Source organism: Aethina tumida, chromosome 3 (assembly GCF_024364675.1).
Source record: "Aethina tumida isolate Nest 87 chromosome 3, icAetTumi1.1, whole genome shotgun sequence".
Classification (NCBI taxonomy): domain Eukaryota; kingdom Metazoa; phylum Arthropoda; class Insecta; order Coleoptera; family Nitidulidae; genus Aethina; species Aethina tumida.
The window spans coordinates 23,205,826-23,228,966 of record NC_065437.1 but is presented as its reverse complement, the minus strand read 5'-3'; the positions used below and the strand labels follow the sequence as shown (position 1 = coordinate 23,228,966).

At 33.9% G+C, this 23,141-nt stretch overlaps 5 protein-coding genes across 6 annotated transcripts in view; 2 read left to right on the top strand and 3 right to left on the bottom strand.

The window, feature by feature from the left end:
* Positions 1 to 11: 11 nt before the first annotated feature.
* Positions 12 to 2,028, top strand: LOC109599598 (transmembrane protein 135). 2 transcript variants are annotated; one of them, XM_049964341.1, is made up of 9 exons: positions 12 to 300; positions 597 to 727; positions 778 to 901; positions 956 to 1,104; positions 1,158 to 1,242; positions 1,293 to 1,460; positions 1,516 to 1,656; positions 1,710 to 1,873; positions 1,928 to 2,028. In XM_049964341.1, exons 1-9 carry the CDS (start codon positions 142 to 144, stop codon positions 1,980 to 1,982), a joined length of 1,176 nt encoding a protein of 391 aa, XP_049820298.1. In that variant the 5' UTR covers positions 12 to 141; the 3' UTR covers positions 1,983 to 2,028. The 2 variants fall into 2 exon arrangements, with proteins under 2 accessions (XP_049820298.1, XP_019871172.1); XM_020015613.2 differs by lacking the exons at positions 1,710 to 1,873; positions 1,928 to 2,028 and having other exon boundaries at positions 1,293 to 1,367; positions 1,421 to 1,460.
* LOC109599615 (uncharacterized) lies at positions 1,980 to 3,581 on the bottom strand. Its single transcript, XM_020015630.2, has 5 exons — positions 3,322 to 3,581; positions 3,173 to 3,268; positions 2,937 to 3,035; positions 2,551 to 2,880; positions 1,980 to 2,476 (listed from the first exon to the last, which is right to left on the bottom strand). Exons 1-5 carry the CDS (start codon positions 3,322 to 3,324, stop codon positions 2,039 to 2,041), a joined length of 966 nt encoding a protein of 321 aa, XP_019871189.2. The 5' UTR covers positions 3,325 to 3,581; the 3' UTR covers positions 1,980 to 2,038.
* Positions 3,582 to 3,679: 98 nt separating this feature from the next.
* Positions 3,680 to 7,922, bottom strand: LOC109599622 (heat shock 70 kDa protein cognate 2). Its single transcript, XM_020015635.2, has 5 exons — positions 7,625 to 7,922; positions 4,849 to 5,692; positions 4,461 to 4,768; positions 4,075 to 4,404; positions 3,680 to 4,022 (listed from the first exon to the last, which is right to left on the bottom strand). Exons 1-5 carry the CDS (start codon positions 7,796 to 7,798, stop codon positions 3,771 to 3,773), a joined length of 1,908 nt encoding a protein of 635 aa, XP_019871194.1. The 5' UTR covers positions 7,799 to 7,922; the 3' UTR covers positions 3,680 to 3,770.
* A 1,331-nt stretch (positions 7,923 to 9,253) lies between these two features.
* On the top strand, positions 9,254 to 10,693 carry LOC109599613 (uncharacterized). Its single transcript, XM_020015629.2, has 4 exons — positions 9,254 to 9,396; positions 9,629 to 9,994; positions 10,049 to 10,342; positions 10,397 to 10,693. The coding sequence occupies exons 2-4, from the start codon at positions 9,644 to 9,646 to the stop codon at positions 10,631 to 10,633; spliced, it is 882 nt and encodes a 293-aa protein (XP_019871188.2). The 5' UTR covers positions 9,254 to 9,396; positions 9,629 to 9,643; the 3' UTR covers positions 10,634 to 10,693.
* Positions 10,694 to 14,615: 3,922 nt separating this feature from the next.
* Positions 14,616 to 23,141, bottom strand: part of LOC109599629 (dorsal-ventral patterning tolloid-like protein 1) — a 101,191-nt gene continuing 92,665 nt past the window's right edge. Inside the window, exons 9-15 of the mRNA XM_049964356.1 lie at positions 21,606 to 21,834; positions 21,352 to 21,548; positions 21,065 to 21,293; positions 20,601 to 21,004; positions 19,448 to 19,577; positions 19,211 to 19,392; positions 14,616 to 17,824 (exon numbers count right to left, since the gene is read on the bottom strand). Coding sequence (XP_049820313.1) covers positions 17,580 to 17,824; positions 19,211 to 19,392; positions 19,448 to 19,577; positions 20,601 to 21,004; positions 21,065 to 21,293; positions 21,352 to 21,548; positions 21,606 to 21,834 — 1,616 coding nt within the window. The 3' untranslated portion in view covers positions 14,616 to 17,579. The remainder of the gene's footprint in view (positions 17,825 to 19,210; positions 19,393 to 19,447; positions 19,578 to 20,600; positions 21,005 to 21,064; positions 21,294 to 21,351; positions 21,549 to 21,605; positions 21,835 to 23,141) is intronic.

Below are 23,141 nucleotides of genomic sequence, written 5' to 3'. Positions count from 1 at the left end.
ATTTTGCCGTTTGGTGTACGACTTAGGTCTAGAAGTTTATATATAAGATAATGAATTCAAGCGTTCAAACAATGGATTGTATAAATATTCAAAATACCAGCAATCATAATTTTTGGTCGGTTATCAATTGCCATTGTTAAAATGGTCGTGGTGAGTAAAGCGTTGTTTGATGAAAAATTGCCCAGGCACATTTCATGTGCTATGGTGCACCATTATGAACCGAATTGTTGGACAGCTAATTCAGAAATGATGAAAATTCTCTTGATTGGTGTTACGAAGTTTGTTTTTCCTTGCACATTGGTGAGTAAACATTTTTCATTCTGGCGGAAATAAGTTCAAGGTAATTCAAACACTTAACGGTGTTTGACGTTTTATTTATTTATTTTTCTATTAAAAGATATTCATTAGCATTTCAAAAAGGTTCTTTATAAGCGATTTTGTAAAATAAAACTTTAAACAACTTTGTCTCTTGTAAAATTTTTGAATATAAGAAGAATACTTGTTTGTTTGTTTTGCAAAAATAAAATTATTCAACCACTTTTGATGGAGACTTTATAGATGATTAGAGCCAATTTTATTGTAATCTTTGCTTTCAGGTGAAACTAGCAATTAATTACAAAAAGCTAAGTAAGAAATACTTAAAGGAAATTGCTATATCTCATTTAAGAACAACAGCGTATGGATGCTCCCTTGGAATGTTGACAATTTCCAGCATTTGCTGCTTATAGTAAGTTTTCATTTTGAATGTTCTTAAAACAAAATTCTTTATGGTTTTAGTAGAATAACAGGTCCCCTGAATTACTACACCCTTTGCTTTGTACCAGGAGTAATAGCTGGATTGTCTTTGTTGGTAGAGGCAGAGGATGGTAAAGTGTTCAATTGCATTGCATTTGTAAATTTGGTAAAGTATTTAAAAAAAACAAGATCAATTAAGGTTACATTCTTATTATTTTAGGTTATTGAGGCAGTATTCAATAACATCAACCACTTTAGGTTGGTCAATATGACCAAACTGAAGCAAACGGGCCTTTTTATGGTTTGTAGTTCTCTGCTGATGTATCTTTTGCAGAATAGAAAGGATAAAATTGACTTTAGCCACTTTTGGTAAATAAAACGATTTCAGGTTTATCTTTATTATAATCATATTTTTGGACCAGGTTTTATGTACCACCAAAAAATCAAGGCCAAACAGATGAAAGAAAATGTTACCACGAAAATGATTGTACGACATATTTGAAAGAGGTAAATATTTAGAACTGTTGGTTCAAAATTCCAAACTGTCTTCTTTTTAGGGTATTTTAAACTATGCAATGTTGGGTTTTGCAGTAAATTTTGTTAAAGGTTTAATACCTAGAATGGGAGAAATTGTAAAAAATCCAATTAAACTATTTTACTGGATTTTTAATCCCTCCAATTTCAGATTTGGTATTTTTATGAGCGCTTTTGTTACTACTTATAGAGTAAGCGATGAAATAATATGATAAATATTTTATGAATTAGTGTTTACTGTTTTAGTATATTTCTTGCTATTTAAGAAAAAGAGACAACGAACAAACTTTAATTCATTCAGCAATTGCAGGCTTAATATCAGGAGTAACGTTTATTATTGAACCTAATTTACAAATACTCATAATAGCAATAACTACCATTTTACAGGTAAAGCTATTATTAATATATAAATATTTTTTTTTTAATTAAAACATTTTTAGGTAATATACCAGCGATTGAAGAAACTTATAAAATTAGAGAGTACTATACCGATGCATATACTTTTCGCTTTATGTAATGGATTGCTATACCTGAACAGAATATTTTGCCTCCCAACATGCCCTAGTTTTTATAAAAATATGTTGTCCATTGCCAGTGCTAACAAGTAAGTAAATAAAACTAACAAATAGAAATAGATAGTAGTAGATATTACTTTTAGAGTCGACCTTATATTTGGACGTCTTGTGGATCAATACATATTACAATTAATATAAATGTCAACAATTTATTCAATACTTTAAATTAAATTAAATATCTTTTAGAACATAAATTATTTGCAGTATTTGTAGAAATGTTCCAACTCCGTCCTTAATTCGGGATCATCCATGAACTCTTGACTTGTCATGGTAGTAGCGAGCTGCATCAAATCCTTCCTATTCCTACTCCCCAAAGGTCTTCCCTTTCGTTTCGACTTATTTCGCATTTCATCAGGGTCAGTACCAGGATAGTACATTCCATTATATTCCGTATTTTGATCATGATGGTAACTTTTTTTATTACGAACTTTTTCGTACTTACGTTGGTAATTGAACTGTCGATTTCTGATTGATTGTGGATTATTGATGCCAGAAATGTTTGACATTGCTTTCTGCAGATCGAACCAAGAGTCAACAGTTTCGGGAACTTGTTCCGTCGGCAATTCTTTCATGCCGTCTAGTTGTGGGTTCACCATAAGGTTACAATAAGGGTATCCAAATTTTCCTAAAACCTAAATTAACCAATGACATTTTTATATAAAATATGACACAATATTGGAATTGTTTTACGATTTTTATTACATACTTGAGAAACATAGAAATCTTTTTCTTCATTTCCTAAGGATTCCCATGCAGCAGCCACTGCATTTTTTATATATTGTTTAGAAGCGCCAGGATACATCCAGTGGTATAACGTTCTAGTCCGTTTCGAGAACAATCCTCTGGCAGCGTTCAAAATTTCTACTCGATTTGATAGTTCCACTCTCATATCAAGATCCATGTTTGTTCTCTTGCGACTCCTTCTATATGCATCCGGAACTTCGCTAGCTTGTATATATCTTACAGTTTTATTCAGGTTGGAAAGTGTTTCCAGAGAGGGTTTATTATTTTTATTGCAGTAATTTACATTACTTTCCTTAAAAAAATGTTGAACTATAAATAAACATAAGAACTATGAAATACTATGCTTACTAATGCTTTGAGGTCTATAGTGGATTCGTAATTTGTCTTGTAAAAATTATTCACATTCTCAGATTCAACCTTCTTTTTAATAGTATATGGATCCTGTTCCTGAAAACAAATATAAAAATAGGCTGAATGGGATAAGTTCTAACTCAACTCCTCAACTAATACAAGAAAAGATTTGTTGAAGTATTTTTCTAAAAAAAATTGTTAATATACAAATGTAAAGCATATGAAACACTTACTAATGCTTTAAAGTCTATTGTGGATTCATAATTTGGTTTGTAAAAATTCATACCCTCCGGTTCATCCTTGTTATTAATATTATATTGGACCTGTTCCTATAAATATAATTATGAAAACAGGTTGGGGTTAGTTCAATTAATGTAACTACCATAATAAAGTTATCAAGACTTTTTTCTAACCGAAATTAAAAGATTGTAAACATGGGAAAACAACGACAAGCTGTCTTATTAATCAACCGATTTTCAATTTATTCGTTGCCTAGTGATAAGTTGTCAGTGATAACAAAAACTTCATAAAGTGTAAATGAATCTAGGAATCATAGAAATAATACCGAAAACCAAATTTAAAAGATGTGTGAGATTTAAATTAATCTAACAATTATTGGCCTACGTTTAAGTTGACCATTGACAATAGATGAAAATGTAAAATTATTAGTGACTATTAGTGATGACTTAATTTTGTCAAATACATATTACTGTTTGAAAATAATTATTAAAAAAACGAAGTTTAGGAATATTTGTATATATTTCCTTTACATAAATATTATAAAATAAAAATAGTTAAAATTAATTATAACAAATAATATAAATATTTAAATTAATCCACTTCTTCAACTGTTGGTCCCTTTCCACCTTGAGCACCACCTTGTCCTCCACTTTGGTTGTTGCCTTGATGAAGCTTCATCATAATCGGAGAACAATCTTTTTGAAGTTCTTTAAGTTTGTCTTCAAATTCGTCTTTTTCGGCTAATTGATTAGAATCCAACCACGATAAAGCTGCACTGCATTTATCCTGAACTAACTTTTTGTCATCCTCCGACAGTTTTCCAGAGGCGGCGTCCTCTACAGCCTGTAAATTTTAATAATTAGTATCATTTTAAATACATTTTTTGTTGTCGTACTTGTTTGGCACTAAAAATGTAACCTTCAAGTTGATTTCTGGCAGTGATGCGTTCTTTCTGTTTTTCATCTTCAGCTTTGTATTTTTCCGCTTCATCTAACATTCTATCGATGTCTGCTTTAGAAAGTCTTCCCTTGTCATTGGTGATCGTGATCTTTTCAGATTTTCCCGTGCTGCTGTCTCTGGCGGACACATTTAAAATTCCGTTGGCGTCTAGATCAAATGTTACTTCGATTTTAGGTACTCCTCTGGGTGCTGGTGGAATTCCTGTAAGGTTGAACGTTCCCAGAAGGTTGTTATCTTTGGTCATTGCTCGTTCGCCTTCAAATACCTAAACACATATATTTTGACATATGAATTAATAAGAGTATATATTGAATATATCACCTGAATGGTTACAGCGTTTTGATTGTCGGAATATGTGGTGAATGTTTGTTGTTGTTTACAAGGAATTCTTGAGTTTCTTTCTACAATTTTGGTCATTACACCTCCAGCAGTTTCAATGCCCAATGAAAGAGGAGCGACGTCTACCAGTAGAACATCTTGGATTTGGGAACTGGTGTCTCCGCTAAGAATTGCTGCTTGCACAGCGGCACCATAAGCTACAGCTTCATCTGGGTTAATGGATAAGTTCAAGGATTTTCCGCAGAAGAAATCTTGCAACATCTTCTGTATTTTCGGAATTCTAGTAGAACCTTAAATTAACACATTTGAAAGTTTCGTATGAGTATAATAGATAATGGATGAATATATTTATAATTGATTAACTATTTACCTCCAACTAAAACAACGTCATGGATGGCACCTTTGTCGAGTTTGGCATCGGACAAGGATTTCTCCACAGGTTGTAAAGTAGACCTGAAGAGGTCCATGCACAGTTCTTCGAATCTAGCTCTGGTAATTTTAGAATAAAAGTCAACACCATCGTGCAAAGCGTCGATTTCTAAACTAGCTTCAGTGCTTGATGATAGTGTTCTCTTTGCCCTTTCACACGCAGTTCTTAAACGTCTTAAGGCCCTGGTATTTCCTGATAGGTCCTTTTTGTTTTTCCTCTTAAATTCCTCTACAAAGTGGTTCACTAAACGGTTATCGAAGTCTTCACCTCCTAGATGAGTGTCGCCAGCTGTTGACTTTACCTCGAACAGGGATCCCTCATCGATGGACAGAATTGAAACATCGAAAGTGCCACCACCCAAATCGAAAATCAAAACGTTCTTTTCTCCTTTAAGATTCTTGTCTAAGCCATAAGCTAGAGCAGCGGCAGTTGGTTCGTTAATTATTCTAAGAACATTCAAACCGGCAATGGTGCCAGCATCTTTGGTAGCCTGTCTCTGGGAATCGTTGAAGTAAGCTGGGACTGTGATAACGGCATCACTAACTTTGCCACCCAAGTAGGTGTCGGCAATTTCCTTCATTTTTGTTAGAACCATTGAGCTAATCTCCTCTGGTGCAAACCGTTTGACTTCCCCTTTGTATTCAACTTGAATTTTGGGTTTACCAGCCTCGTTTACCACTTGGAAAGTCCAGTGTTTCATGTCTTCTTGAATTTTCGAATCATCGAATCTTCTTCCAATTAATCTCTTGGCGTCGAACACAGTGTTCTTTGGATTCATAGCCACCTACGTAAGGATATAATTGATAATTGATTATAAAAGTATTTTCTAGATAAATAAGAATTAAATATTTAAATTTAAAACCATGCATATTGATCTTTATCAGAAAATCTTTTAACCTGAATAAATCAATTTTCTCGTAATACCAGGCTGTCAAACCGGTCATCATAAAAGGTATACAATCAAATTAGAAGTAAATTAAATTGCAGACATGCCATCAACTAATTTGCAATACTTAATCCGATCGGTTAATTACACGAAAATCCACGTCAATCGCATGTCATAAGTCCTTATGGTTTACGATTGTGGCAATATGGACCGTATTTGGGCTTGACCGCCGGTTCTTAAGACATATGTAGGTGCGCCTTGCTGAACAGACCAGATCCAAATTGGGATCGAGTTGCCACACGCACATCCAGCACTCAGATTGTGCACTAACGCAATGACACACCACTTACAATTAGTGGCGCATATGGTCGGTCACTTCTAGTGTTTTATATGGGAAAAAAAGGTTTGCTCGTATAATAACAACTTTATTTTATTGATTCAAGATATAGTTGTTTAATATACAAAACATCAATGATATTACCTCGATGGAACTTGTACTACCAATATGGTATCTAACGATTCATCAGTATTTGATCGTTAATTTTTTAATAAATAACAAATTTTTGTATATTTTGCATGTAAAATAATATCTCCTACACATCGATTAATTTAAGTAACAGATAAATTAAGCTATTTTTAATTGATAAATTTACATTTTACGATTGTTTGGGGTCACATTACAAATTTCAGACTCCGATAAAATGCATTTTTCGTTAAAAAAAGTTTGGATCGTGGCCAGGTCAGCTTAAAATAGTGCGAAACTTGAATACTAAAAATAAACGTCTTAATCATATTTGCAAGATGTTGACCGATTAATAACGATTTTTGATAAAATATGAAGAATATTAGATAATATTTAGCTAATTATGTAAATGGATGTACAAATGTACATCTTATTTCTTATTTAGTCAGTCAAAAATTTAAAGAGTGGGCGCCTTAATAGTATGTGACTCATTAGAGGCAAACTTTAATAGTAAAACAAGTGTTACGATTTGTTTTCTGCCCAGCCTAATTTGGTTTCAAAAGTTAACGTTCCTGTAGGTGTTTTACTTAAATGATTATAATTAAATCAACCTGGAAGTATTCAAATTTAGTTTTGTTTAGTGAGATTAATGATTCTATTTATGGTTAATTAAGTTGTGTGCCAATAACAATTTTATTATTATATTCATCATAAATAAATTTAGATCAGTCATGTGATTTACTATTATTTTGATTAATGTGATAATTACTATTATTAACCAATTTTTTATATTGTACAAAACATTATTTAGTATTTAATTCATTTTTGTTATTGTAAAATCAAAATTAAAGTGTAAATATAAAACACACACTCACAAATTTAATTTAACTGGTACAACATTTTTTTATTTATGTTGTTCTCAAAAATACTACACAATACTAATACACATTTTTTTTTAACACAATTTCCTTAATTTCCTCTAATTTTATTATACTTATGTATATACAAATTATCCTGTTTTTGTGGAGATATCATAAACAAAATATCTATTTCAGGAAAGAGACCTAAATACAAATTTTATGAAAATAATTTCGGCCAAATATTGTTAAGTAATTTTTTTTATAATTTGTTCATTTATTAGTGATAAATAACAGTAGATTAATATTTTTCTTACTTAATTTAATATTAAATAGATAAATATAAAAATATTCTTGAGGTCGTTTAAATTTTGAAAATAATGATACAGTACTTTAATATTTTTCTTACATAATTTAACATTAAATAGATAAACATAAAAATATTCTTGAGGTCGTGTATATTTTGAAAATAATGATATAAATTAAGGAAAATCATATGTATAATTTTACCTGACTTTTGGCCGCATCTCCAATAAGCCTTTCGGTATCTGTAAATGCAACATAACTGGGTGTTGTCCTGTTACCCTGATCATTAGCAATGATCTCCACTTTTCCGTGTTGCCACACTCCAACGCATGAATAGGTGGTACCCAAATCGATACCGATCGCAGCCACTTTACCCATTTTTCTATTCTATCTAAACCGGACTATTTTTAAATGGAATAAGTTAGTGCCACCAACTTGTGTGGTACAAGATGAATCTGAATGTGATTTTATGGACCCGCGCGAACGCACTGCGAAAAATCGATTTGGCGGCAAGTTGTTTATATGTTACGGTACTCGGTGTGCAGCTTGTCTCCCACCGTGCTTAACACAAGCGTGGGATGGAGGTGACGATGTTCACAAATTCGGAGGATAACTAAAAATCTTCATTTTTCCATCCTATTTTTAAAATTTATAAAATGTTATTGGTACGGTCAATGTGCTTACTACGTCAACTTCCCTATTAAATTTTTGTTATGTACATAAATATTTTCTGTGCGACATAGTGTCATTCTTTTTATTTTTTATGTGATTAAATAAACCAGTAAACCTAATTATGCCCAACCAACAAAAATATCGACAAAACAGTTCCATCACTATACTATCGATTAAACAAAATGTGAACGAAACAAAACGAAACTGGTCATTTAAATCATACCGCCGGTGAGAATGGGTGGTAAGAAGAAAAAGCCTAAAAATGGAAAACCAAAAAATGGTGATAAGAAAGGTAAGAAGAAAGGAAAGCCGAAGAAAACGATGCGTAAAGGCCGGTCCAAAAGTGCGAGGTGCAACGTCGACATCTTCACCGAAGTTGCAATGGAAAATGCATATACGACTTGCCATAATGTTCAGGATCTCTTGAGGTGGAGAGGATTTCCGTGGCCAGACGCACAAAAGAAAAAGAAGAAGGGCAAGAAGTGAATATTAATTAAGTATAATATTAATAATTAATTAACTGTTAAGTGTTCGATGTTGTCTTGTGGTGTGTTCAAAAAAGAAATTCGATGTAATTGAAAAAGTAAATAAATTCATATTACAATAAGATCATGTGTTAGTTTTACTTGTACAAGGCGGTTTTCAGTTCAGAGTTACAATTAATCAAAGTTTAATTTTGGCAGTGTTTAAATACAGTTCTAGAAAAATTAGGTTTTACATTTTTAGGTCAAGAATATATCAAAATAAACTCAAAATTTGGGTAAATAGCTAATTATCCTTATAACTTGTGAATATTTAAATGTATTATTTTTACTATATTTATTTTTTTTAAATTTTACTGTCTAAACACATAAAATCAATGACAAAAATTGTAGGAAAAATACATAAAATCTAGGAGACTTTTAAATACGTTTTAAAAACCGAGCCCAATTTATAAAATACCGACGAGAACAAACAAATATATCAAGCCTCGATGAATCAATGTAGAAATATTTATAAAAAATATTCTCGAATATTCTCGATTGGCCACATCCTGCCATTCATAGAACGATAATAATTCGAATCTGGCAACCTAAAATTTTTGTAAATATTTTGAGTCGAGAATAAACTCTTTCCCACATGCAGCTGAACTAAACTGCCAACCGAACCATAAATAAACTGAATGTTTCTAAAAATACCAATTCGGTATTACTTTATATACGAAACTTCGTCCGTCTAAAGTCTGTTGTAATACTTTAGTCTAGGCAGGCTTCGAGTGGGTGGTACGTTACATTGGAAATTTTATACTATTTACATATTTTGCGGTAAGTACAGATTGCCTTATTTGTGTGTTAAAGTGATTCAATCCTGACCTTTATCAAATGTAAAAATAAACAGTCCTCTCTTAAAAATACACACAACCGCTTTTAAAGTAATAACTTAATGTTTTGAACGAAACAAATTCATGATTTTTACAGCTGGATGTAAAAAATAGTAATTCCGAAAAACCTCCGATATTTATTTTTTGGGTTGGAGTAAAAATAGGTTTTTTTATAGGAAATAAAATAAAATATGCCATTAAAGATTTCCTTTAAAGCGTCAGAGGTAGACAAGCACGAATGGGATATAAACCACTTGCTATATTTCAAAGGAAAATTGTACAGCGCCTCAGATGATGGCAAAATTAAGGTGTGGTCGTCGGATTTAAAATTCGAGGGTGAAGTGCAAGCCCATCCCTGCTCCATATACTGTTTAACCGCCAGCGATGACAGTCTGTATTCGTGCTCAAATGATGGCACAATCAAAACATGGGAATTGGAAACACTGAAAGAGAAGAAAACAGTGGTCAATGACCCAGAAACTGAATTCTGGAGAATTGGATTTTCCAACGGTTGCTTGTTTTCAGGGGACAACAGCGGTACTGTAAGTAACCAGCATTAATTTTTTACACATCCTTTAAAATCAATTATATTGTAGATCAGGGTGTTCAAAAATGACAAACACTACGGACTGATAAACATAGCTGAACCAATAAAAGACATGGCGATCGACGGCGCCAGATTGTTCACCTCCAATCTGTTGGACGTGGTCGTTACACAAACGATGATCGAAGGCGAAAAAATTCATTACGGTGCCAAAAAAGTAATCTCAGGACGAGCTCCTTTGACCTTGGTACGCGACAAACTGTGTTTCTCAAGTCGCGATGGCAAAAGCATCGTTGTTCATGAAAATGATGAAGCTCTAGCTTTTCCAAAATATACTGAGAAAATTGTAAGTTCTCTTAACTGATTTTTTTGCCGTCTTGTTCTTATATTGTTTTTCCAGGACGTTCATGAATTGATTATAAATGCGTTGACTGGCGCATCTTGGAATGGCTCCGATGTACTCTTTAGTGGTGGGTGGGATAAAGTTTTGAAAAAATGGATTTTGGAAAATAAGAATATAGTTGCAAGTGATAATTTAAGCTTAGAATTTGTTATTACAAATATGGTAGCTGGAGAGAGTGGTCAACTTTTCGTCGGTGGTGAAAATGGCAATCTCATCAGAGTAGATATGAGTTAAGGCAATTAGTTTATAGAAATTTTGTACTGCATTTTATAATAAACAGGTTTTTAGCGTATACATTTTTGTTTTATTAATAATATAGAATAAATCATTGAGATTTATATCTTAAATTTCCAATAATGTCTTGTTAAGATTAACAAAATTGTTTATGTAAAATTATTGAACTGTCAATTGAAACAATTGTTTATTAAGACACCATTGTTGTTATTTATGGAAGTTGGTGAAAGTAAACTGCGGCCCAGGCCATATATGGTATAATATTTATGGGTGGTCAGATTAAAACTGCAAATTAATGTTAATGATTCGAATAATTAAGTGACATTGTAAATCTTCAGATAAACTTATTCCAGTAATGGTTATGTAATAAATAATTAATAGATATATCTCCCATTCCGTTATTTGAACTTATGTATTTTTATAGAATTGGGTTAATTGAAACAGCAATGAACTAGTTTTAGATTTTAAATTTTATACGAATTTTCTGAAATACATTTTTTTATAATAATAGTTGGGTAATCTCAAATAAAGAAGAAGTATTGTAGTCTCCTTTTAGTGATTCTTATTGCTTAAAATTAAAATTATTTATACAAAATGAAAAACTTTTTTCATAGTAAGTTATATAAAATAATAGATTCTTATTTTGTTCTCTGAGAATACTATATCAATAAAGAAGAAGAATTTTCAAAACCTATCCTGCAAGTCAGTATATAGCATGAAAATATACAAAGATACTGAGAAATTGAAGCTTTTATTTGATTTATTTTTAGTTACAACATCAAATATACTTTGTTTTTGTAATATTTAATGCTTGAATGTAAGAAAAAACGGATAAGAAGATGAACTTATATTGTAAATCAGTAGAATGAAAATGTGAAAACATATTTAGAAATTGAAGTTTTTATTCGACTTATTTTCAGTTACATCATAAAATATGGCTTGTTTTTGTGATGCTTAATGCTTGAAAGTTGAAAATATTGTCAACGTATATAATATTCTTCTTTTGTTCATTGAGAATTCCAATTAGTTTATTTTTTCTGTACTTTAAAAAAATCAGACCAATTATGCCACCGTGTTTTCCAATTTTAAAAAATATGATATTGACATTACCATTTTGCAAATATACGAAAAATTCTCCCATATTTTTTTCGCGTGTGTTGTTATTTACATAAATAACATATTAAATTGTTTTTGATCAATATATAAGCTCACGGCTAACAACAATATTATTTCATACGATAAGCAGATGGTAATAACTAAAACACAAGGATTATACAGTGGAATACACTTTTATTTACTCGACCTAGTCGCTGTGAGCATTTGATACAATATTTTACAGATGCGACCGTCCCTTTAATCTTAACAGTACTTAACAGCATTTAGATTAACAAATAACATATTGATGGAATGATGAGAATTCGAAATACAATAATGTATTTATTCGGAAGGGCAATTCATGCCGGACCCGTTTAATATTATTTATTATTTTATTAGTTTTCTTTTTTTTTAAATTTGTTAAGGGGTTTTGCATAGTCTATACAAACAACAAACACTCTTTAGGACAGCGTCACGCACACAAATTCCTCTTCCGACACAAAAATTAAACTACTAGGACCACGAGTTGAATCTGAGCTATGTGGCGGGCACCAGAACGTATCGAACGTAAAAAATATCGAAAAACAAAATCGGTATGAAATGTACGCATGAAAGTCGTTTGTTTGGTGGGTTATCTCTCTCTATATATATTCTTAAATATAAAAACGATCAATGATGCATCTCGTGGCACTGGCAGTGTTCAAAATGCGGCTCTTTGAGAGCTTACTACAAGACGTTTTTTTTCTTTTTTTTTCAACAAAGTGCGCGCTTACGCAGTTGCACGTGTGGGTAGTAGTATGGAAGCCGCGCGAAGTGCTCAGTGATAGTCAACTGTCAAGTTTACGGGGCTAAATGACGTGACACTTTTTTTTTTAAATTAATTTTTTGATTATAGCAGGTCGATTCGACCACTTGTTCATTTTTTGGGTTATCGATATTGCTTTAGTATTGGGTGTTTCGGTTTTATATGGCAGCAATTCTTCTTTAATTATTGCTTGGTTCTCCTGGCTTCCGTCCGTACAGTGACTTACCTGCGTGGGTGTTCAAATTAGAAAAATTTGACAGTTGACTGTGAGTGATTATATTTATGTAAATGACAGTGACTATAGTGTTCTAACACCGTCACCTAGCAACTGCACATGTATGATTAATACATACAATATAAATATCTATCGCGAGTGGGTAATTATTTAAAAATAATTATTTATCCTAAATAACAATGTGGTGGCCGAAGCCTACTTACTGAGTGCATACGCTACTGCAACAAATAAAATCATCTACTTTTTAGTAAATTTACTAGGGGACAATTTGAAACAATTTCCGCAGGAAATTGGCTCTGTATAAATGTATAAAAATACAAAACAATTAGGCCGACAAACCAAAATATGAGTCAGATAAAAAGCTGATTTTAATTGTATCAGTACCCTCTTAAGTTGTCTTATAATTTTAATTATTCTTCAAAATAATAAAAAAACAACAGTTATTGCTTCAAAAATGAAGCTTCTCCTTTAAGAATTAATTAATATTTCAATTTTAATTCTGATTAAAATTCAAGTAACAAAAAATTCAGTAAATTTATTTAATAAAAAAATTGATTGAGGTACTGAATAATGTGTAAATTTAAATATGGAGAGAGAAATTGTCTCAAACTGTCTCACCGAAACAAGGCAAATAAACAAAAACGTTGCAGTTAGGATATTTGCAAGCTATCCTAGTATAATATATTTATTTTATTAATGATTTAACATAATGATCGATAGGAAGACAATTGTTTTATATAGTACATAAAAAAATTGTTTAGAGTTCTCTACTTTATTTGGTGTTCTGTTTCACATGTTAAATATACAAAACAATGCTTTCTGATTATTATTTGCCTTCATGACACACAATTTACTTTTGTGCACAAATAAATTAATTTACCTCTGACCATTTGATGTGTTTCGTAAAGCAAGGATGTTATGTTAATTGGTGTTATTCTCAACAAGTTAACCTAACGGTTGTATAAAAAGGCAAATTTAAAGCAATATTTTACAATATTTCGTTAATATTGTTTAAAAATACGAGAAAATAATGTTGTCGTCGATAATATTTGATTGTGACGATCATTATGTTATTTCTGATGATTTTATATATTTTACATAAATTTTTACAATCATAGTTTATGTCACCCAGATGACTAATTTTAACTAATTTATTATTACAACGTTTTGTATAATGCCAATAAAACAAACGAAACATTATTTTTACACCAAAGTTAAGAAATATTTTGGTAAAGCCTTGTGCCAATTTTTTTAATCCCCATTAAATAAACAAGGAATGGACTCAGCAAAATTTGAAGAACGTTCTTTAAATATTACCCAATGCAAAATTTTATTGATGATAATACAAATTTGTTGGTTTGTGATTTTCAAAAACCAATTACTTTTAATGTAACGGGTTACCAAAATACTTCCACGTCTCTGTGTATACTCAGTTAAATCACAAATGACTTCCATACATCGTTGTAGCGTGTGACATGCACCTTTTGGTTAAAGGTAGACAGGATACAAATTTTGGGAGAGCCACTCGTCGATTAGAGTACGTCTCCCAGGAAGCCCAACAATAATAATTAACGTACAAGTAACACTAGTAAAATTGAGTACTTTACAAAACAAACATTCAAAATACCTCTGCACGATCCGTTGAAAAATCTGAGTTTAGCACTTAGTTTTTTTGGCACGAAATACATTGGAAGCGCATCGATGATCTTATAATTTAGAGGTTTTCTGCCTGTTGCGAACAAATTTCTTGACTTTTTTTAAGGGGGAGGGGAGGTAAATATAAATGCCACGTTTGCCGGTCACCACGAGCTCAGTTGTGAACAACTCGATCGGTTGTCAAGAAACTGTTTTGTTTCGATTGAATTTATAAAAATAAACTGAGTACAAAAGTTTCCTCTAGCAATTAAAGATCAATCAATTCACCCCACTTATGGAAGCAATACTAAACTATAGTTTCAAAAATGACAATGGTACTAACACAGATGAGAACAATCAAAAATAAAAAGTCAAACTCAATTTAACTGAGCATATATCGAAAAATTACATCTGAATACAAGTAACTACATCAAAGTATAGTTGTCGAAAACTGTTTTCCTGAAATCAAGTGCATACAATTCGTATGATAACTAATACGCATGAGTGTCTTGATCACGGTACTAGAGTTGACCCTATTCGAAGTTGAAGTAAGTCAGTCTCTAATTTTATAATTTTTTTTAATACAAATAACAATATTTTGAACAAACACATACACGGGCAGGTTCCCGCGAAACCGTAATTCACTCGTTTAAATATTTTTGTTAAATTTCAACACGGCAGTAATATTTTTTTTTTTTGGTGACGCACTTCTCCAAATTCTTCATATCCGTTCCTTCGTTACTCCTCGTGGCACCTCAAACATTGCGATCCATGAATTTTAGACGTTGCGGTGAGCGTTCGGCTTTTGGGAATTATTTTTTTTTTCATTTTGTCTTCTCCATGTCGGTCCTAAATCCTCGTTGTATAATGGCACATATCGTGATTTGTTTTAAAACCAGCGTCAGGCGCTGGGTCCACAAATTAAATCAATCAATGGACTAAAGGTCTAATTTTGGTTTTAATTAATTTATAATTGGCTAATTTGTCACGGTGGTGTTGTGATATGTTTCGCATTCCCTTCCACTGTTGCATTTAATTCGGATGGACCCGTCCTTTTGCAGATTTCCGAGGATTAGATTAGTTCAGGCAGTTATAAAGATGGAAGATGATGACTCAGATTTAGCAACATCATGGAGAATAACTCTTCGCCTATTGGATACGATAAATAATTCCCTGATATTTTGGATTGGCGGGTCTAAAATTCGTGCACCATGCTATTAAAGAGTCCATTTGTTCCAAGGAAGATGGGATTATTTCGTTGTAAAAATAAAATCAAGAGCACCGTTTGAACGTCGATAGTTCAATATACCTTTGTATTTTTTAGTTTATTTTAATCCATTTTTTGTGCGAATAGTGTGCGAAAAACTACTACTATTGCAAATTTGTATATATAAATATCGAATTGTGATGAAACGTAAGTCTTTTTTTAAAAATCTATCGACGTACAAAATATAATATTTGTGTCCGATTAAAATGTTTACTAATGTTCAATTTGTGTTATAGGTCCGCACCAATTCGAACTGTCTCTCCACAAACAATAACTACGTCTTGCGTATACATCGCACTAACATTTATATTTATACTTTTTATTAACCACGTGATTTATTACTATTATTGTTTAAATATTGGATTATCGACATTGTTAAAAATATTATCGGAAAGAGTGTCGCTTCTTCACAGTTTATTGACTCCACAGGTTAACCGGGGGGATGAGGGGATACTCAGCACGGCCAACCCAGACCGCCAGCAATATATTTGTTACTGATTGTCCAACCTTTTTTTTTACTGAATTGATAGCGAAGGCACCAGTTTCGTCTGTCCCATAGGAACTTTTCCCATTTATTTCGCTTTTACTCGACTAGAACTCAAATCCGTCGCCTGTCTCAGTGACTAAGCGCCCATCTTAGCATCGGAATTTGGATTCACTCGCTTCATTGGATATTAGATTAGTAAAGGACAAGAAATTAACTTAAAAGGTTACATATTCTTTCACCATTACATGGATACAAAATAAAATTTTGATTATTGCTTTTGAATTTTTTACCCATCTATAATTAGCTTTTCTTAAATTTATGTAGATGAATAAGTTGTATATTTTGTCTTCCTTCTTCAATGTCCAAGCGAATCCAATTAATGGTAGAGCAAAGTTCGTGGATGCTGCGTCTATTTTATTAAATCGTTTGTGATAACAGAATAAAAACTTAACATTGATAAATATCTTTAACTATCGAACAATCCTTAAACTAAAAAACTTCACATAATAGTCCTATTGTCAATTTGGATTGTCAGTTACTTGTGTCCTGTTCCATCCTCGTAAACGCAAATGGTTCAAACTCAAAACTGTGCATTGTATGTCGGCATTGCTAAAATCTAAGAGAGGAACAGACGAAACTTGTGCCCGCTCATTATTTTTTTAATCCTTACGAATTACAAATCTTAGAAAAGTTATGCCAAAATTCATCGAGATTTGGCGGCGTTCCCTTAGAATTAAACAACATACGCGGTAGGCCTGTGAATGAGCCGTTAGAACGTGACGCGGAACGAATGAAGTCACACGAACACTTCAAATTTTTCTGTCGTGTGCAGTACAAATTGTTTGATTAAATGGTGAATGGTGAGGTGGCACACATCGATTCTGATGAACTCCTGCACTTTAGAGGTTTCGTTGTCTTTGGTAATATAATAATAATATTATTATAATATTGAGGCCTTTTTATGAATCTCCCCTTAAATGTGTGTCGATTGTTTAGTTTTATTAAGCTAATTATGAATTACGTACAATGTACGAAGTAAGAAAATTTTGATTTTAGGTTAGGGGAAGCTGTATTTGCTTTGATTTTCTTTCTTGTGTTTGTTACAGGTCAAAATTTAATTAATTTGTAAACTGAGATCAGAACGGACCTCACCATCAACCATCCGATTATCGTGTGGGTGCGACCATCGATCCGCGGGCAGTATCGCTATAAAAATCGCAACAACACAACGCGTCGGTTACTCGGTTTCGGAGTTGCAGCTAATTAATAACAACAATAGAAAACCCGATAGAACAAAACTCAGAACAACCGGCGATGGCGCATGACCCTGTAGATTCGGCATATTGCTGACGGCCCGCGGCATGTGCGCCCGCGACGGGCGGGGGCAGTGTGTGGTTGGGCGGCGGCGGGCAAAAGCCAACATCAAACGCTGTCGACGCTGGCGAACCGTTCGCCCAGCTCCTCGCAGAACTGCTGGGGGCGGCGGACGGCGCCCGCCGGGACGGGTATCTGCAGAGGGTGGTGGTTGCCGCCGCCGCCTCGTTGCATGCGGCGCCGGCGCCGTTTCCGGTGGCAGAGGATGCAGAGCGTGCCGAGGACGATCAAGATGGCGGCGATGGCGCACACGTAGACCATTGAATGGTCCGGCGGTGGTTCCTCCACGGCGCCTAAGAATAGAGACGTCAGTTTTACAAAATCAGTACTTGGTGGCGGGACATGACGTAGGCAGCGATGTATGATTGTGCTTACTTACAAATCTGCTCGTTAATAGACATCAGTTTATGTGAAACGTCATTTTACCATAAACTCCATGTCGATGAACAGATTTGCCTAATTTGCAGAAGTACAAACGACATTTAACAAAACAAAAAGGTGAGACACTAGTAAGTGACAAAGGACCAGAACGAGAACAAAACTAAATGATTGAAGTAAACAAAGGTGTGAAAGCAAAGAAATTAGACAGACACTCACGTGGTAGTGAGGTTGGTTGGTGGTCTGGGTAGTGGTGGGTGGTTGGTGTAAGTAGTAGTAATCATAGTGGGGCATGCATCGGTGGCGGCGTCGCCACCACGTCGTCGGCCGGTAGACAACGGCGTCGTCACGGCAACGCCAGCCGCAACGGCGGCAACGGCAACGTCGCCAACAGCAACGGTGGCAGCAAGCCGAGAGCCCGCGGGACGCGTCGGCGGGAGCCGCGCGAACCACCTGCGCACACACCATTCAACTCACACAACTCATTCTCTACTCACCGACCTGCCACCACCCCTCAAACGCAACAACTAACCGACTAACAACGTTACTACTACTGGTGCACTACTCGCTCCCTAAGCAATGGACAGATAATTTTTTTAAGTGCCACAACTTAGAAATGAATTATAGTTTTAGACACAACTCTAAAACTAATTAAAGTATTTGAAAGAATATTCTTAACATTAGTGACTTTATCTCCATCTTATGATTACTGTTAATAGTTCATTGTCTAATGACTTAAATGAATAATTTATATATAATTTTAAACATTTGTGACTGTCTATAGATTTAAAAATACTACATTTGTTAATTTATCAAAAATGATTAAAAGTAAAAAGATTATCTGTCCACTAATATTGATCCAGCTTAAATTTAAACACAAAAAAAATATTTTAATAACGGGTAAACATAAACATATTTTACACAACATAAAAAAAAACAAAAAAATTAAAATAAAACCGTTTATTTGCCAATTATAACAAATCATAATACTTATAAAACTTTAAATTTATTGCAGGATTTAGCATTATTTTTACACAAGGCAAATTGTTGATTTTAATGCCAAATTTAAAATAATTTTTAAATATTTCTTTATATGAACGTAAATCAAATATTTGATACTTTCGTTATATTCTAATACTTAAAAAACTTCAGTTTTTTGGATCTCAATCGTGAGGGACATTTTTTTTTATATATATATTTAAAAAATCAACAAATGCTTTGCGGCGCCTGGAAGTGGCTTGTCAACTCTTTCATATAATCAGATAAGGTTTGAGGCACATCGCGGTTTTGTGGTCACTCACAATTGTCCTCGTCGGAGGAATCATCGGCGCCGCAGTTGTTGACCTCGTTGCAGCGCAGCTTGTCCGGGATGCAGAAGCCGCTGCGCTCGCACTGGAACTCGTCGCAGCTTGGACCTTCCAACACCTCCGTCCACACCGCCCTGAATCCTTCCGCTCCCACGGCCTTGTCCGCCGTCACAAAACTAAACATTTTACAAATTAATTGTGAACAAAGCGTGTGTTTATATGTTATTTTACCTGAATCGAATTGCATTGGAAACGGAAACGTATTGCCACTTCTCGCTGGCTGGTTTTTCCCCGCACAGCTCCACCGGTTGACCTGAGATGTCGTTCCATAGTCTCAAAACGGCGGCTGGACAGCCCCGACCTAAAATAGTGAAACAGTAAGTTGCCAATCGCCGACCTCAAAAGATTATGTAATGTTTCCTTAATTTTAAAACCGATGTTCAGTATTTATAAAAATAAAATATTACATCAAATATAGTCGACCACCAAAAATCAGTTGTGAGTAGCCTACGACCACCAGAATTATATTGGAAGACTCCTGTTGGTGATATTTAAATTTTTCTAGACCCGATAAAAGTAGCAGTTTAAAGTGGTAATGATATTTCCTTAATTTTAAAACAGGTTAAGTAATTATAAAAATAAAATTGGGTAACAAATATTACAGCAAACAATTTGTAGTTCACCACTAAAAATCTGTCAGAACACTCCTATTGGAAATGTTTAAGTTTTGCTAATGCTGATAAACTTATGTGCCTGTCTCCATAAAACTACTAGTTCAAAGTGGTAACATTGAGTCGGCAATCGCTTCCAGCCTTTTAGAGGGTCTTTGACTTGTTTAAGTTTGTGACTAAATACCCGAGTAAGTAATTTGGCTGCCTTGCGTTTCTGGTTAAATAAAGCTGGAGGAATAACGTTTCCCATTATTTCTTCTTGCCGTTTCATTGCTCGACGAGCAAACAGAAATCTCATTACTTAACGTACAAAATGAAAATTCTAGTTTGCCAACCTTACCCACTATTAAATTTTCTTCTTTGTGTGCGTTGATGTTTAATAGTGATTCCCTTAGTCTCCTCGTTCGTCGCCCGAATTAAATGCACATGTTTCGAGTGAGATTTATAAATGCGTTCGGGTAAATATTTATGAAAAGCTTTAAATAAAATGCGTTTTTTAACACGGCTACGTACACTTAAAAAAATGAGTTTTTATATTTGAGTTTAATTGAAATAAATTTTCATAACTATAAAATATTATATATGTATGATTACACTTCCAACTGAAAGACTTTTCAGTGGGAAACATTATGAAACTAAAGTATTGAATCGTATGTTGATTAGAATAGAGGAACAGAATTTACCTAAGTAAATGTGTAGAAGGGTATACTTACTAACTGGTTCTCCCTCAAGGGCGAACCTCTCGAAATTGAGTAGGATTTTGTATTTCGGCCTGACCCTGACATACCAGTTGCAACTTTTCGAGGCCATGCCCTTGGTGGGCGCCTCGTACTTGGCGGGATACTGGGGACTTTCAATGACGCCCGAGTCAACGCTACTGATGTTCATACCACAATCGCCGAATATCGACTTGGCATTCTCGAAGCTGTATCTGGCTCGGAAACCGCTGTAAACACCTTCGGAATCGGCATGGAGCACGATCTTGATGCCCATCGCTCCCCGATTGGATTCGATGGGACCAGGTGCCGTCATGCCGCAATACCTGCCGACCATTTTCTCGGTGCCGTCCCGGTACACGTTGTAAATTTCTAACCAGTCTTCTTGACAAATGTGAACTCTGAAAACGTTGCGGTATGTAAACGTCCGACCTAAATGAAATTTCCTTCAATCTACTTACCCATAGGAGCCAATCGTAGAGTTGGCCGAGTCGGCCCTGACTTTGAAGTTGTCGAAGACCAGCGTGACCTGCTCGTTGTTGGTGGGCAGGAAGAGGTAGGTGCAGTTGGTGTCGCTCGGATAGTTGGAGGGGTAGCGGGGCGAGTTAAACTCGCCCCGCTTTTTCGACGTGCTGCGGTACGTGAACGTGCAGCTGCCGTCCGGGGAGGCCGTGCCCGGAATTCGATACTCTATAAATGTGTACATGATTTCATATAAATGTTTGTTAGAAGACAACTTCGTACTCACCAGTCTCAAATGTGTAGTTGGCTTTGAACCCTCTTCCCATCAGTTCACCGCTACTGAAGACCATCACCAGCCGGGGACCGTCGGACACGACGACAGATGGCCGGCTCTCTTCGCCGCACATCTCGTGATCGAACTTATCGTACGAATCAGTCGTTTCCTGGCCCTTCAGGTAGATCTTCAAGTAGCCGTCTGAACAACTAAATCACGATACGTATTATATATAGTGTTGATGGTGAAAATTATAATCGACTTACTCTCCCTTCGCGCCTTTTGGTATTTCGAAGAGAAGGAACTCCAGCTTGACGCGTTCGAGGTGCTGTGCGTCCTGCATGCCGTAGATGAAATAGCGGCACACCAGTTTCGGCATGTACGGGAACGGATAGTTCGGACTGAAGACAAAGCCGCTTGACTCCTTTTTGCTCAAGATTTTTTGGTCGCATTCCGTGCCGCGGATATGCACACCATCGTTTTTACTTATGAAATCTGACATAAAAAAATGCATTAATACTCGGTAATATTCTTTATAAGCCGACAAAATGTAGAAACTGACAACATAGTAACAACGACTATTTTTTCAAATAATTTATTGTCACTAGGGACATTAAAAAGTTAATGAATTAAAATCTATTCTATCTGTAGGGTTGTAAAATTTCTAATCACTTTGGATTAGATATTAAAAAAAGACTAATGACATGGCGTCGTCATAATATTTCAGAATTATTTAGATAACGCGGTTGGAGCCGACCGTTGGGAAATTTAAGATCTAAAATTGATTATACCGCAAGAAAATTGCATTTTTATGAATGTACGACAAATTTTCTTAACACTGATAAATTACCCTGATGTTGCGCTTTTATCCACCATTTCGGTATTATGCTCCGAGATGAGACGTTTTAAGCAGGCAAAGTAGCACGCGACAAAGGGAATTTCAGGAGTAGAAAATGGATCATTATAGTAACGAAACTAGTATTGTGCAACTTTATCGTGGAAATTGAGAAAGGAGGTGCAGCTACTAAAATTATATTAATTTTCTGTTGTAAATAGAATGATATTTTTAGACTCTTTATCATTTTTAATAGATTTATCCATTTTTTTTAAATTTATAAATGCTTATTTGATCCAACATGTTTTATTTAACAATATTAGTTAAGTTATCAATAATTGTAATAATTTAAAACGTAAAAATATTTTCTTAAAAATAAAATTTAATGCTAAGAAATAAATCATGTCATTAAAATTTAAATGGATTCCATAGAGTACAACTATAACTGTACTTAACAAAGAGTTGTATGACTCTAAAATATTATTTCTTGTTTAAATCTTGGGAATTTCTAATTATAAATTTTTAGAATTTTTATCATAAAAGTATTTCTAATAATAGTTTTTGATTTTACCAGATTGTTTTTCTTGTTTATGTTTTGGGAAATATCACTGTTAATTATAAAATACTACGAATTTTGTTATAAAAGCTTTTTAAATAATATTATTCCATTTCGTTTAAGTAATTGGAAAAATAGTTAGTTATAATAATTTAAAGGGAAAATAATATATGTAAATTTAAAAATAAAATATCACCTTTTCTTTATTTACAAAAATCATGACGTTCATCATGATAGGAAGATTTCTGTATTCTATTGTTTGCTTTTTAAATTTTGGATTGTCAATGGAATGTCAAGTGTACTTAATAACAAATTTGTTCAACATATTGATTCTTACAATATTATGATTGTATTTACGATATGATTTTGCCTGCTTAATTAAAATAAATTTTAATATTTTTTTAATGAGTA